The 17,500-nt window shown below is 46.6% G+C and overlaps 1 protein-coding gene across 7 annotated transcripts in view; it reads right to left on the bottom strand.

Annotated features, from left to right (window-relative positions):
* Positions 1 to 17,500, bottom strand: part of tcerg1l (transcription elongation regulator 1 like) — a 249,798-nt gene that overhangs the window by 35,295 nt on the left and 197,003 nt on the right. For all 7 annotated transcript variants that reach the window (XR_008756582.1, XR_008756583.1, XM_055901605.1 and 4 more), the window contains exon 6: positions 3,967 to 4,092. Coding sequence is in view for 5 of the 7 variants with exons in the window: in XM_055901605.1 (XP_055757580.1) it covers positions 3,967 to 4,092 (126 nt within the window). In the remaining 2 variants the exon portion in view is untranslated. The remainder of the gene's footprint in view (positions 1 to 3,966; positions 4,093 to 17,500) is intronic.

Raw genomic sequence — 17,500 nt, 5'->3', positions numbered from 1 at the left:
AGAAATATGCAGCGTAGAGTTATCTATAGAACGAGCATAGAAATATGCAGCTTAGATTTATCTATAGTACGAGCATAGAAATATGCAGCTTAGATTTATCTATAGTACGAGCATAGAAATATGCAGCTTAGAGTGATCTATAGTACAATCTAGTTGTGTCAAGTTGGCTGGGTCAAATCAAATCAAATGTTATTAGTCACATGTGAATATCTTAAAGTGAAATGCCCCTAACCAACAACGCAGTAAAAAAATAAAACAATAATTAGAAATAAGTAACAAGTCCTTAAAGAGCAGCAGTAAAATAACAAAAGCAAGATTATATACAGGGGGGTACCGGTACAGAGTCAGTGTGCTGGTGCACCGGTAGTCGAGGTAATATGTACAAGTAGGTTGTGTTATTTTTTTTAACCTTTATTTAACTAGGCAAGTCAGTTAAGAACAAATTCTTATTTTCAATGACGGCCTAGAAACAGTGGGTTAACTGCCTTGTTCAGGGGCAGAACGACAGATTTGTACCTTGTCAGCTCAGGGATTCGAACTTGCAACCTTTCGGTTACTAGCCCAACGCGCTAACCACTAGGCTACCCTATCTAGTGACTATGCAGAGATGATAACAACAGAGAGTAGCAGCGGTGTAAAAGAGCGGGGCAATACAGATAGTCTGGGTAGCCATTTGATTATATGTTCAGGAGCCTTATGGCTTGGGGGTAGAAGCTGTTAAGGAGCCTCTTGGACCTAGACTTGGTGCTCCGGTACCGCTTGCCGTGCGGTAGCAGAGAGAACAGTCTATGACTAGGGTGGCTGGAGTCTTTTAGGGCCTTCCTCTGACACCGCCTGGTAGAGGCGGGTAGAGACTCCAGACACCCTAGTGTCCTTTTGGTGGTGGCATGTCTTTTGAGTGTGAAAAACTCTCAAAAGACGGCTCCGGGAGGACGGCTCCGAATAACGGAACGGTTCAAATGGAATGGCCTCAAACACATAGTAACCATAGAAACCATGTGTTGGATATCATTCCACTTAATCCGCTCCAGCCATTACCATGAGCCCGTCCTCCCCAATTAAGGTTCCACCAACCTCCTTTGACTCAAACCTGGTGCGCCTGGAACCCCATTCAAAGGCACTGAAATATTTGTTCTTGCCCATTCACCCGCTGATTAGCACACACATACACAATACATGTGTCAATTGTCTCAAGGTGTAAAAATCCTTCTTTAACCTGTCTCCTCTACCTTCATCTACACTGATTGGAAGTGGATTTGACATCAATAAGTGACATCACTAAGGTATGATAGCGTTCACCTGGATTCACCTGGTCAGTCAGTGTCATAGAAAGAGTGTATACCGTTAGGATCTCTTCAAAAACACAAACGCTCCCTCATCTCAGCTTGGTAGGAAACAAAGCCCTAGTTTCCCGTCTGGTGACTGGTAATTCTCCTGTGGCTTTCAGAAGGCAGTTTCCTAGTTTCCCGTCTGAGACTGGTAATTCACCTGTGGCCTTCAGAAGGCAGTTTTCTAGTTTCCCGTCTGAGATTGGTAATTCTCCTGTGGCTTTCAGAAGGCAGTTTCCTAGTTTCTCGTCTGAGACTGGTAATTCTCCTGTGGCCTTCAGAAGGCAGTTTTCTAGTTTCCCGTCTGAGACTGGTAATTCTCCTGTGGCTTTCAGAAGGCAGTTTCCTAGTTTCCCGTCTGGTGACTGGTAATTCTCCTGTGTCTTTCAGAAGGCAGTTTCCTAGTTTCCCGTCTGAGACTGGTAATTCCCCTGTGGCTTTCAGAAGGCAGTTTCCTAGTTTCCCGTCTGAGACTGGTAATTCTCCTGTGGCTTTCAGAAGGCAGTTTCCTAGTTTCCCGTCTGGTGACTGGCAATTCTCCTGTGGCCTTCAGAAGGCAGTTTCCTAGTTTCCCGTCTGGTGACTGGTAATTCTGCTGTGGCTTTCAGAAGGCAGTTTCCTAGTCTCCCGTCTGGTGACTGGTAATTCTGCTGTGGCTTTCAGAAGGCAGTTTCCTAGTTTCCCGTCTGGTGACTGGTAATTCTGCTGTGGCTTTCAGAAGGCAGTTTCCTAGTTTCCCGTCTGGTGACTGGTAATTCTCCTGTGGCCTTCAGAAGGCAGTCAAGTGAAGCTGACATCAAGATGAAGAGAGATGACAAGAGGAAGCCTGGGAAATATTAAAGCTATTGGCACCAAAATATGCTTCCATGAGTCCTTCTTTCCTTCCGTGAACTGGGAGTTGTTGTGCGTGTTAGTGTGTGTGTGTGTGTGTTAGTGTGTGTTTGTGTGTGTATGGAAAATAAAATGTGTTTTACTGCACTTTCCACTTGCTCAAACATGTTAAAATGTTAAAATGTTGCACTCAAGGATTGTAGATTATGAACAATCAGATGTAATAATGTATACTGAGATGATCTGATACCTTACTAGTCTGAGACACACACACACACACACACACACACACACACCCTGTTTATACAGTACTCATAGGAGATATGTTTATTTGACTGAGAGTGGACTGAAGGAGGTGCTGTCTGTCTCAACACAGAGATGTGTTCATTTGACTGAGAGTGGACTGAAGGAGGTGCTGTCTCTGTCACAACACAGAGATGTGTTTATTTGACTGAGAGTGGACTGAAGGAGGTGCTGTCTCTGTCTCAACACAGAGATGTGTTTATTTGACTGAGAGTGGACTGAAGGAGGTGCTGTCTGTGTCACAACACAGAGATGTGTCAATTTATTATTATTTTTATTTAACCTTTATTTATTAACTAGGCAAGGCAGTTAAGAACAAATTCTTATTTTCAATGACAGCCTAGGAACAGTGGGTTAACCTGCCTTGTTCAGGGGCAGAACGACAGATTTGTACCTCCCGGGTGGCGCAGTGGTCTAGGGCACTGCATCGCAGTGCTAGCTGCGCCACCAGAGTCTCTGGGTTCACGCCCAGGCTCTGTCGCAGCCGGCCGCAACCGGGAGGTCCGTGGGGCGACGCACAATTGGCATAGCGTCGTCCGGGTTAGGGAGGGTTTGGCCGGTAGGGATATCCTTGTCTCAGTATGTAAATGTAATAAAATGTATGCACTCTACTGTAAGTCGCTCTGGATAAGAGCGTCTGCTAAATGACTAAAATGTAAAAAAAATGTAGGCTACCTGCTGGTTACTAGTCCAAACCTCTAACCACTAGACTACCTGCCGCCCCGGAGTGGAGGAGGTGCTGTCTGTCACATCACAGTGATACATTTCATCTCTTTACATGGTACACTTTAAATCAACGATGGACAGATTGGTTCAGCCTTTATCTAGACATGAGGAATGATGAAAGAAACATAAAAGCATTTTGATGTAGAGATGCCAACCTCCCTGAAACAAAGATATAAATGATATGGAGCTCACGGTACAGTAGGTCTGTTCTCCTACTGTAACAAGAGGAACGTTTATTACAATGATATGAAGGGCTGTTCTCCTACTGTAACAAGAGGTACGTTTATTAAAATGATATGAAGGTCTGTTCTCCTACTGTAACAAGAGAAACGTTTATTACAATGATATGAAGGGCTGTTCTCCTACTGTAACAAGAGGTACGTTTATTACAATGATATGAAGCTCACGGTACAGTAGGTCTGTTCTCCTACTGTAACAAGAGGAACGTTTATTACAATGATGACATATTTTGAGAAGTTCAAGGTTTGTGTTATGATCAATTATATTCTTCACAGAGTGTAGGACTAAATCCATGCTGATTTCAAGCGCAAACAATTCAGTCTGATGAATATAAAATGAGCCTCTACCAGTGTATTATACGGTATAGTATTTTCATAAATACATGAACATACTGTATGGTCAAAAACATGAAACTGTATTAATTGATAGATGAATTGATGGATTGACTGACATATCCCACCTGATGAATTGATTGATTGATTGATTGACAGGGCCTAACCTGATTAATTGATTGATTGATTGATTGACAGGGCCTAACCTGATGTTGAGTGGGGTCTCCAGTCTCCAGTCATGAGAGCAACACCTGGCGCTGAGAGTGATGTCATCCGGGCAAACTGGGCTGGCAGCATGGGTCCCATCAGGCCCTCCCAGGTGGCACTGGATCCTGCAGGTCAAACAACAGGGACAGGGTTAGTTACCAGACATATCCTGGGGTCTAACAGGGACAGGGTTAGTTACCAGACATATCCTGGGGTCAAAAAGGGACAGGGTTAGTTACCAGACATATCCTGGGGTCAAACAACAGGGACAGGGTTAGTTACCAGACATATCCTGGGGTCAAACAGGGACAGGGTTAGTTACCAGACATATCCTGGGGTCAAACAACAGGGACAGGGTTAGTTACCAGACATTTACTGGGGTCAAACAGGGACAGGGTTAGTTACCAGACATATCCTGGGGTCAAACAGGGACAGGGTTAGTTACCAGACATATCCTGGGGTCAAACAACAGGGACAGGGTTAGTTACCAGACATTTACTGGGGTCAAACAGGGACAGGGTTAGTTACCAGACATATCCTGGGGTCAAACAGGGACAGGGTTAGTTACCAGACATATCCTGGGGTCAAACAGGGACAGGGTTAGTTACCAGACATATCCTTGGGTCAAACAGGGACAGGGTTAGTTACCAGACATATCCTGGGGTCAAACAACAGGGACAGGGTTAGTTACCAGACATATCCTGGGGTCAAACAGGGACAGGGTTAGTTACCAGACATATCCTGGGGTCAAACAGGGACAGGGTTAGTTACCAGACATATCCTGGGGTCAAACAGGGACAGGGTTAGTTACCAGACATATCCTGGGGTCAAACAGGGACAGGGTTAGTTACCAGACATATCCTGGGGTCAAACAGGGACAGGGTGAGTTACCAGACATATCCTGGGGTCAAACAGGGACAGGGTGAGTTACCAGACATATCCTGGGGTCAAACAGGGACAGGGTTAGTTACCAGACATATCCTGGGGTCAAACAGGGACAGGGTTAGTTACCAGACATATCCTGGGGTCAAACAACAGGGACAGGGTTAGTTACCAGACATATCCTGGGGTCAAACAACAGGGACAGGGTTAGTTACCAGACATATCCTGGGGTCAAACAACAGGGACAGGGTTAGTTACCAGACATATCCTGGGGTCAAACAACAGGGACAGGGTTAGTTACCAGACATATCCTGGGGTCAAACAACAGGGACAGGGTTAGTTACCAGACATATCCTGGGGTCAAACAGGGACAGGGTTAGTTACCAGACATATCCTGGGGTCAAACAGGGACAGGGTTAGTTACCAGACATATCCTGGGGTCAAACAACAGGGACAGGGTTAGTTACCAGACATATCCTGGGTTCAAACAGGGACCTGGTTAGTTACCAGACATATCCTGGGGTCAAACAGGGACAGGGTTAGTTACCAGACATATCCTAGGGTCAAACAACAGGGACAGGGTTAGTTACCAGACATATCCTGGGGTCAAACAGGGACAGGGTTAGTTACCAGACATATCCTGGTGTCAAACAGGGACAGGGTTAGTTACCAGACATATCCTGGGGTCAAACAGGGACAGGGTTAGTTACCAGACATATCCTGGGGTCAAACAGGGACAGGGTTAGTTACCAGACATATCCTGGGGTCAAACAACAGGGACAGGGTTAGTTACCAGACATATCCTGGGGTCAAACAGGGACAGGGTTAGTTACCAGACATATCCTGGGGTAGACGACAGGGACAGGGTTAGTTACCAGACATATCCTGGGGTCAAACAACAGGGACAGGGTTAGTTACCAGACATATCCTGGGGTCAAACAGGGACAGGGTTAGTTACCAGACATATCCTGGGGTCAAACAGGGACAGGGTTAGTTACCAGACATATCCTGGGGTCAAACAGGGACAGGGTTAGTTACCAGACATATCCTGGGGTCAAACAACAGGGACAGGGTTAGTTACCAGACATATCCTGGGGTCAAACATGGACAGGGTTAGTTACCAGACATATCCTGGGGTCAAACAACAGGGACAGGGTTAGTTACCAGACATATCCTGGGGTCAAACAGGGACAGGGTTAGTTACCAGACATATCCTGGGGTCAAACAACAGGGACAGGGTTAGTTACCAGACATATCCTGGGGTCAAACAGGGACAGGGTTAGTTACCAGACATATCCTGGGGTCAAACAACAGGGACAGGGTTAGTTACCAGACATATCCTGGGGTCAAACAACAGGGACAGGGTTAGTTACCAGACATATCCTGGGGTCAAACAACAGGGACAGGGTTAGTTACCAGACATATCCTGGGGTCAAACAACAGGGACAGGGTTAGTTACCAGACATATCCTGGGGTCAAACAACAGGGACAGGGTTAGTTACCAGACATATCCTGGGGTCAAACAGGGACAGGGTTAGTTACCAGACATATCCTGGGGTCAAACAGGGACAGGGTTAGTTACCAGACATATCCTGGGGTCAAACAACAGGGACAGGGTTAGTTACCAGACATATCCTGGGTTCAAACAGGGACCTGGTTAGTTACCAGACATATCCTGGGGTCAAACAGGGACAGGGTTAGTTACCAGACATATCCTAGGGTCAAACAACAGGGACAGGGTTAGTTACCAGACATATCCTGGGGTCAAACAGGGACAGGGTTAGTTACCAGACATATCCTGGTGTCAAACAGGGACAGGGTTAGTTACCAGACATATCCTGGGGTCAAACAGGGACAGGGTTAGTTACCAGACATATCCTGGGGTCAAACAGGGACAGGGTTAGTTACCAGACATATCCTGGGGTCAAACAACAGGGACAGGGTTAGTTACCAGACATATCCTGGGGTCAAACAGGGACAGGGTTAGTTACCAGACATATCCTGGGGTCAAACAACAGGGACAGGGTTAGTTACCAGACATATCCTGGGGTCAAACAACAGGGACAGGGTTAGTTACCAGACATATCCTGGGGTCAAACAGGGACAGGGTTAGTTACCAGACATATCCTGGGGTCAAACAGGGACAGGGTTAGTTACCAGACATATCCTGGGGTCAAACAGGGACAGGGTTAGTTACCAGACATATCCTGGGGTCAAACAACAGGGACAGGGTTAGTTACCAGACATATCCTGGGGTCAAACAGGGACAGGGTTAGTTACCAGACATATCCTGGGGTCAAACAACAGGGACAGGGTTAGTTACCAGACATTTCCTGGGGTCAAACAGGGACAGGGTTAGTTACCAGACATATCCTGGGGTCAAACAACAGGGACAGGGTTAGTTACCAGACATATCCTGGGGTCAAACAGGGACAGGGTTAGTTACCAGACATATCCTGGGGTCAAACAACAGGGACAGGGTTAGTTACCAGACATATCCTGGGGTCAAACAACAGGGACAGGGTTAGTTACCAGACATATCCTGGGGTCAAACAGGGACAGGGTTAGTTACCAGACATATCCTGGGGTCAAACAGGGACAGGGTTAGTTACCAGACATATCCTGGGGTCAAACAACAGGGACAGGGTTAGTTACCAGACATATCCTGGGGTCAAACAGGGACAGGGTTAGTTACCAGACATATCCTGGGGTCAAACAGGGACAGGGTGAGTTACCAGACATATCCTGGGGTCAAACAACAGGGACAGGGTTAGTTACCAGACATATCCTGGGGTCAAACAGGGACAGGGTTAGTTACCAGACATATCCTGGGGTCAAACAGGGACAGGGTTAGTTACCAGACATATACTGGGGTCAAACAGGGACAGGGTTAGTTACCAGACATATCCTGGGGTCAAACAGGGACAGGGTTAGTTACCAGACATATCCTGGGGTCAAACAGGGACAGGGTTAGTTACCAGACATATCCTGGGGTCAAACAACAGGGACAGGGTTAGTTACCAGACATATCCTGGGGTCAAACAGGGACAGGGTTAGTTACCAGACATATCCTGGGGTCAAACAGGGACAGGGTTAGTTACCAGACATATCCTGGGGTCAAACAACAGGGACAGGGTTAGTTACCAGACATATCCTGGGTTCAAACAGGGACCTGGTTAGTTACCAGACATATCCTGGGGTCAAACAGGGACAGGGTTAGTTACCAGACATATCCTAGGGTCAAACAACAGGGACAGGGTTAGTTACCAGACATATCCTGGGGTCAAACAGGGACAGGGTTAGTTACCAGACATATCCTGGGGTCAAACAACAGGGACAGGGTTAGTTACCAGACATATCCTGGGGTCAAACAGGGACAGGGTTAGTTACCAGACATATCCTGGGGTCAAACAGGGACAGGGTTAGTTACCAGACATATCCTGGGGTCAAACAACAGGGACAGGGTTAGTTACCAGACATATCCTGGGTTCAAACAGGGACCTGGTTAGTTACCAGACATATCCTGGGGTCAAACAGGGACAGGGTTAGTTACCAGAAATATCCTAGGGTCAAACAACAGGGACAGGGTTAGTTACCAGACATATCCTGGGGTCAAACAGGGACAGGGTTAGTTACCAGACATATCCTGGTGTCAAACAGGGACAGGGTTAGTTACCAGACATATCCTGGGGTCAAACAGGGACAGGGTTAGTTACCAGACATATCCTGGGGTCAAACAGGGACAGGGTTAGTTACCAGACATATCCTGGGGTCAAACAACAGGGACAGGGTTAGTTACCAGACATATCCTGGGGTCAAACAGGGACAGGGTTAGTTACCAGACATATCCTGGGGTCAAACGACAGGGACAGGGTTAGTTACCAGACATATCCTGGGGTCAAACAACAGGGACAGGGTTAGTTACCAGACATATCCTGGGGTCAAACAGGGACAGGGTTAGTTACCAGACATATCCTGGGGTCAAACAGGGACAGGGTTAGTTACCAGACATATCCTGGGGTCAAACAGGGACAGGGTTAGTTACCAGACATATCCTGGGGTCAAACAACAGGGACAGGGTTAGTTACCAGACATATCCTGGGGTCAAACATGGACAGGGTTAGTTACCAGACATATCCTGGGGTCAAACAACAGGGACAGGGTTAGTTACCAGACATATCCTGGGGTCAAACAGGGACAGGGTTAGTTACCAGACATATCCTGGGGTCAAACAACAGGGACAGGGTTAGTTACCAGACATATCCTGGGGTCAAACAGGGACAGGGTTAGTTACCAGACATATCCTGGGGTCAAACAACAGGGACAGGGTTAGTTACCAGACATATCCTGGGGTCAAACAACAGGGACAGGGTTAGTTACCAGACATATCCTGGGGTCAAACAACAGGGACAGGGTTAGTTACCAGACATATCCTGGGGTGAAACAGGGACAGGGTTAGTTACCAGACATATCCTGGGGTCAAACAGGGACAGGGTTAGTTACCAGACATATCCTGGTGTCAAACAACAGGGACAGGGTTAGTTACCAGACATATCCTGGGTTCAAACAGGGACCTGGTTAGTTACCAGACATATCCTGGGGTCAAACAGGGACAGGGTTAGTTACCAGACATATCCTAGGGTCAAACAACAGGGACAGGGTTAGTTACCAGACATATCCTGGGGTCAAACAGGGACAGGGTTAGTTACCAGACATATCCTGGGGTCAAACAACAGGGACAGGGTTAGTTACCAGACATATCCTGGGGTCAAACAGGGACAGGGTTAGTTACCAGACATATCCTGGGGTCAAACAGGGACAGGGTTAGTTACCAGACATATCCTGGGGTCAAACAACAGGGACAGGGTTAGTTACCAGACATATCCTGGGTTCAAACAGGGACCTGGTTAGTTACCAGACATATCCTGGGGTCAAACAGGGACAGGGTTAGTTACCAGACATATCCTAGGGTCAAACAACAGGGACAGGGTTAGTTACCAGACATATCCTGGGGTCAAACAGGGACAGGGTTAGTTACCAGACATATCCTGGTGTCAAACAGGGACAGGGTTAGTTACCAGACATATCCTGGGGTCAAACAGGGACAGGGTTAGTTACCAGACATATCCTGGGGTCAAACAGGGACAGGGTTAGTTACCAGACATATCCTGGGGTCAAACAACAGGGACAGGGTTAGTTACCAGACATATCCTGGGGTCAAACAGGGACAGGGTTAGTTACCAGACATATCCTGGGGTCAAACGACAGGGACAGGGTTAGTTACCAGACATATCCTGGGGTCAAACAACAGGGACAGGGTTAGTTACCAGACATATCCTGGGGTCAAACAGGGACAGGGTTAGTTACCAGACATATCCTGGGGTCAAACAGGGACAGGGTTAGTTACCAGACATATCCTGGGGTCAAACAGGGACAGGGTTAGTTACCAGACATATCCTGGGGTCAAACAACAGGGACAGGGTTAGTTACCAGACATATCCTGGGGTCAAACATGGACAGGGTTAGTTACCAGACATATCCTGGGGTCAAACAACAGGGACAGGGTTAGTTACCAGACATATCCTGGGGTCAAACAGGGACAGGGTTAGTTACCAGACATATCCTGGGGTCAAACAACAGGGACAGGGTTAGTTACCAGACATATCCTGGGGTCAAACAGGGACAGGGTTAGTTACCAGACATATCCTGGGGTCAAACAACAGGGACAGGGTTAGTTACCAGACATATCCTGGGGTCAAACAACAGGGACAGGGTTAGTTACCAGACATATCCTGGGGTCAAACAACAGGGACAGGGTTAGTTACCAGACATATCCTGGGGTCAAACAACAGGGACAGGGTTAGTTACCAGACATATCCTGGGGTCAAACAACAGGGACAGGGTTAGTTACCAGACATATCCTGGGGTCAAACAGGGACAGGGTTAGTTACCAGACATATCCTGGGGTCAAACAGGGACAGGGTTAGTTACCAGACATATCCTGGGGTCAAACAACAGGGACAGGGTTAGTTACCAGACATATCCTGGGTTCAAACAGGGACCTGGTTAGTTACCAGACATATCCTGGGGTCAAACAGGGACAGGGTTAGTTACCAGACATATCCTAGGGTCAAACAACAGGGACAGGGTTAGTTACCAGACATATCCTGGGGTCAAACAGGGACAGGGTTAGTTACCAGACATATCCTGGTGTCAAACAGGGACAGGGTTAGTTACCAGACATATCCTGGGGTCAAACAGGGACAGGGTTAGTTACCAGACATATCCTGGGGTCAAACAGGGACAGGGTTAGTTACCAGACATATCCTGGGGTCAAACAACAGGGACAGGGTTAGTTACCAGACATATCCTGGGGTCAAACAGGGACAGGGTTAGTTACCAGACATATCCTGGGGTCAAACAACAGGGACAGGGTTAGTTACCAGACATATCCTGGGGTCAAACAACAGGGACAGGGTTAGTTACCAGACATATCCTGGGGTCAAACAGGGACAGGGTTAGTTACCAGACATATCCTGGGGTCAAACAGGGACAGGGTTAGTTACCAGACATATCCTGGGGTCAAACAGGGACAGGGTTAGTTACCAGACATATCCTGGGGTCAAACAACAGGGACAGGGTTAGTTACCAGACATATCCTGGGGTCAAACAGGGACAGGGTTAGTTACCAGACATATCCTGGGGTCAAACAACAGGGACAGGGTTAGTTACCAGACATATCCTGGGGTCAAACAGGGACAGGGTTAGTTACCAGACATATCCTGGGGTCAAACAACAGGGACAGGGTTAGTTACCAGACATATCCTGGGGTCAAACAGGGACAGGGTTAGTTACCAGACATATCCTGGGGTCAAACAACAGGGACAGGGTTAGTTACCAGACATATCCTGGGGTCAAACAACAGGGACAGGGTTAGTTACCAGACATATCCTGGGGTCAAACAGGGACAGGGTTAGTTACCAGACATATCCTGGGGTCAAACAGGGACAGGGTTAGTTACCAGACATATCCTGGGGTCAAACAACAGGGACAGGGTTAGTTACCAGACATATCCTGGGGTCAAACAGGGACAGGGTTAGTTACCAGACATATCCTGGGGTCAAACAGGGACAGGGTGAGTTACCAGACATATCCTGGGGTCAAACAACAGGGACAGGGTTAGTTACCAGACATATCCTGGGGTCAAACAGGGACAGGGTTAGTTACCAGACATATCCTGGGGTCAAACAGGGACAGGGTTAGTTACCAGACATATACTGGGGTCAAACAGGGACAGGGTTAGTTACCAGACATATCCTGGGGTCAAACAGGGACAGGGTTAGTTACCAGACATATCCTGGGGTCAAACAGGGACAGGGTGAGTTACCAGACATATCCTGGGGTCAAACAACAGGGACAGGGTTAGTTACCAGACATATCCTGGGGTCAAACAGGGACAGGGTTAGTTACCAGACATATCCTGGGGTCAAACAGGGACAGGGTTAGTTACCAGACATATACTGGGGTCAAACAGGGACAGGGTTAGTTACCAGACATATCCTGGGGTCAAACAGGGACAGGGTTAGTTACCAGACATATCCTGGGGTCAAACAGGGACAGGGTTAGTTACCAGACATATCCTGGGGTCAAACAACAGGGACAGGGTTAGTTACCAGACATATCCTGGGGTCAAACAGGGACAGGGTTAGTTACCAGACATTTACTGGGGTCAAACAGGGACAGGGTTAGTTACCAGACATATCCCAGGGTCAAACAGGGACAGGGTTAGTTACCAGACATATACTGGGGTCAAACAGGGACAGGGTTAGTTACCAGGGGTCAAACAGGGACAGGGTTAGTTACCAGGGGTCAAACAGGGACAGGGTTAGTTACCAGACATATACTGGGGTCAAACAGGGACAGGGTTAGTTACCAGACATATCCTGGGGTCAAACAGGGATAGGGTTAGTTACCAGGGGTCAAACAACAGGGACAGGGTTAGTTACCAGACATATCCTGGGGTCAAACAACAGGGACAGGGTTAGTTACCAGACATATCCTGGGGTCAAACAGGGACAGGGTTAGTTACCAGACATATCCTGGGGTCAAACAGGGACAGGGTTAGTTACCAGACATCTCCTGGGGTCAAACAGGGACAGGGTGAGTTACCAGACATTTCCTGGGGTCAAACAACAGGGACAGGGTTAGTTACCAGACATATCCTGGGGTCAAACAGGGACAGGGTTAGTTACCAGACATTTACTGGGGTCAAACAGGGACAGGGTTAGTTACCAGACATATCCTGGGGTCAAACAGGGACAGGGTTAGTTACCAGACATATACTGGGGTCAAACAGGGACAGGGTTAGTTACCAGGGGTCAAACAGGGACATGGTTAGTTACCAGGGGTCAAACAGGGACAGGGTTAGTTACCAGACATATACTGGGGTCAAACAGGGACAGGGTTAGTTACCAGACATATCCTGGGGTCAAACAGGGATAGGGTTAGTTACCAGGGGTCAAACAACAGGGACAGGGTTAGTTACCAGACATATCCTGGGGTCAAACAACAGGGACAGGGTTAGTTACCAGACATATCCTGGGGTCAAACAGGGACAGGGTTAGTTACCAGACATATCCTGGGGTCAAACAGGGACAGGGTTAGTTACCAGACATCTCCTGGGGTCAAACAGGGACAGGGTGAGTTACCAGACATATCCTGGGGTCAAACAGGGACAGGGTGAGTTACCAGACATTTCCTGGGGTCAAACAGGGACAGGGTTAGTTACCAGACATATCCTGGGGTCAAACAGGGACAGGGTTAGTTACAGGGTTAGTTACAGGGTTAGTTACAGGGTTAGTTACAGGGTTAGTTACAGGGTTAGGGACAGGGTTAGTTACAGGGTTAGTTACAGGGTTAGTTACAAGGTTAGTTACAGGGTTAGATACAGGGTTAGTTACAGGGTTAGGGTTAGGATCCCATGGGTTAGGCCCCAGGTGGCACGGGATCCTCAGTAGTACATGGCGTGACAATAACCATAGGAGTTATCCAGACAGAAACACACAAACAGACAGATCTGGGACCAGGCTACTGGTAAGGGACGGGGTTGGGCAGTGAGTCGGCACAAAGGCAGCCCCACTACATGAAACCCAGTCGGCCGGCACTGTGTGTGAAGCTCCTGGGACAGCCGGTGGAGTGGTCACATCAGTTAACTCTCTAGCACCCTGGATTCATCCCAAAGAGCACCTTATACCTATATAGTTCACTACTTTAGACCAGGGTACAAAGGGAAAATGATGCTAATTAGTATGCACACTTTGTGTTTCAGCTACTGGCTCAATGTACTGGCTCATATCGACTGGCTCATGTCTACTGACTCATATCTACTGACTCAAATCTACTGACTCAAATCTACTGACTCAAATCTACTGACTCAAATCTACTGACTCAAATCTACTGACTCATATCTACTGGCTCATATCGACTGGCTCATATCGACTGGCTCATATCGACTGGCTCATATCGACTGGCTCATATCGACTGGCTCATATCTACTGGCTCATATCTACTGACTCATATCTACTGACTCATATCTACTGTCTCATATCTACTGACTCATATCTACTGGATCATATCGACTGGCTCATATCGACTGGCTCATATCGACTGGCTCATATCGACTGGCTCATATCTACTGACTCATATCTACTGTCTCATATCTACTGGCTCATATCTACTGGCTCATATCTACTGACTCATATCTACTGGCTCATATCTACTGGCTCATATCTACTGGCTCATATCTACTGGCTCATATCAACTGACTCATATCTACTGACTCATATCTACTGACTCATATCTACTGACTCATATCTACTGACTCATATCTACTGACTCATGTCTACTGGCTCATATCTACTGGCTCATATCTACTGGCTCATATCTACTAGCGCATATCTACTAGCGCATATCTACTGGCTCATACCTACTTGCTCATATCTACTGACGCATATCTACTGGCTCATATCTAGTCAGGCTGGGTCTGTGTAGGAGAGGGTATTTGCCTTGTTTACAGACATTATGTTTGAGACAAAACATTGACAGATACACACACACACACACACACACACACACACACACACACACACACACACACACACACACACACACACACACACACACACACACACACACACACACACACACACACACACACACACACACACACTGGACATCCATGTTTTTAAAATGTATGTCAATTCCAAAGTGTTTTGTCTGTAATATCTTTTGGGCGATGTGTCGGTCCCCAGTAAGACTAGCTGTCGTCGTTGGCGTCAGATAATGGCGATTATAATAAATAAAATAAATACAAATCAAACATATTCAAAACTGTATCAGAACAGCGTGGTAGGAGTCCATCAGTACGTCAAGTTGAGACAACTCATTAAGTTAAGTTAACTCACCTTTATAACGGATTTTAACTAAAGCTACTGCGTCACTTCAACTCCATTATCTACAGTAGATGTTTATACAGCCTTTATTTAACCAGGCAAGTCATTTAGAATACATTACTTTGTTGTTTTTTTACAATAAGGGCAACATATTGATTGCAGAGTTTCTTTCAAAGCAGATTTATATATATATATATATATATATATATATATATTTTACAAATGTCAACAAAGCTTCAGGCTCATTTTGCAAAAACGCAACATGTGGTCTCTTTTATATTCCTCCCATCCCGTCTGCCTGGTGAATTCTCCCTGATAAGTGCAGTTTGTTTGGAAAGGTTAATTGTGTTTGGAATTAGCCAAGGGTTGATGAAAATTACCCGAGCTCAGTTAATCCAGCTGGTTGTCTGCCTGTCTTTATGAATATGTATCGTGGTTTCTTTTTGTCTGTTGTCAAAAGGCTGGAACAGACGTATATAATGCAAATTAGGAATTTTATAACAATCGCTACAAAAACCCAGCAACAACATCAACAACAACGACTAAAAAAAACACACTGCAATGTGGAGAAACAAAATGTTTCCACAAAAGTCAACATATTTCAACTTCATGGGAACAATCAAAACATGAAATAGTACACAGTTTGCTGATGTTGTATAACTGTTAGAGCTGGTGTGTGAACTGCTAAGCCATCACCCCACAATAGGAATACACCAGCCATGCCTCCATGGTCTGGGATACGGTCTGTTCAATGGAATGGTTGAGTGTCAAATGATGCCCCGTTAAATATATAGTGTCGTTATCACTGAGTGTAAAAACATTATGAACACTGGCCTAATATTTTGTTTCACCCTGTAGGTGGGCAGGACTGGTGTCTGAACAGAGAGGATAGAGATTCTGCTCTTTACTAGAACTTGTAGGTGGGCAGGACTGGGGTCTGAACGGAGAGGACAGAGATTCTGTTCTTTACTAGAACTTGTAGGTGGGCAGGACTGGGGTCTGAACAGAGAGGACAGAGATTCTGGTCTTTACTAGAACCTGTAGGTGGGCAGGACTGGGGTCTGAACAGAGAGGATAGAGATTCTGCTCTTTACTAGAACCTGTAGGTGGGCAGGACTGGGGTCTCAACAGAGAGGACAGAGATTCTGCTCTTTACTAGAACCTGTAGGTGGGCAGGACTGGGGTCTCAACAGAGAGGACAGAGATTCTGTTCTTTACTAGAACCTGTAGGTGGGCAGGACTGGGGTCTGAAAGGAGAGGACAGAGATTCTGCTCTTTACTAGAACCTGTAGGTGGGCAGGACTGGGGTCTGAAAGGAGAGGACAGAGATTCTGCTCTTTACTAGAACCTGTAGGTGGGCAGGACTGGGGTCTGAACAGAGAGGATAGAGATTCTGCTCTTTACTAGAACCTGTAGGTGGGCAGGACTGGTGTCTGAAAGGAGAGGACAGAGATTCTGCTCTTTACTAGAACCTGTAGGTGGGCAGGACTGGGGTCTGAAAGGAGAGGACAGAGATTCTAGAACCTGTAGGTGGGCAGGACTGGGGTCTGAAAGGAGAGGACAGAGATTCTAGAACCTGTAGGTGGGCAGGACTGGGGTCTGAAAGGAGAGGACAGAGATTCTAGAACCTGTAGGTGGGCAGGACTGGGGTCTGAAAGGAGAGGACAGAGATTCTAGAACCTGTAGGTGGGCAGGACTGGGGTCTGAACGGAGAGGACAGAGATTCTGTTCTTTACTAGAACCTGTAGGTGGGCAGGACTGGGGTCTGAACAGAGAGGATAGAGATTCTGCTCTTTACTAGAACCTGTAGGTGGGCAGGACTGGTGTCTGAAAGGAGAGGACAGAGATTCTAGAACCTGTAGGTAACATATTATATAGTCAGTACTTGGCATATAGGTTTCTCACCTATGGATGGCACAAACTGCATTATGGGGGAAGGGAATGGTCAGTGTTGTATGTATATTAAATACTGTACTATTTACTATATATTTTTTATTTTTTTTTATGTTTCTGAGGACAGTAGTATTTTTGCGGACATTACTGTAGTATTTACTATAGTATTCTACAGTATACTGCAACATTTTATAGTACGTACTACACATGATCGAGGGATACTACAGAGTGTAGTATAGTATTCTATAGTATATTACAGTTTACTGCAGAATTCTATAGTATATAGTACATAGTAATATGTTTTAAT

Source organism: Salvelinus fontinalis, chromosome 37 (assembly GCF_029448725.1).
Source record: "Salvelinus fontinalis isolate EN_2023a chromosome 37, ASM2944872v1, whole genome shotgun sequence".
NCBI classification, from domain to species: Eukaryota; Metazoa; Chordata; class Actinopteri; order Salmoniformes; family Salmonidae; genus Salvelinus; species Salvelinus fontinalis.
Note: the sequence above shows the minus strand (reverse complement) of the source record. Positions and strands in the feature narration are given on the sequence as shown.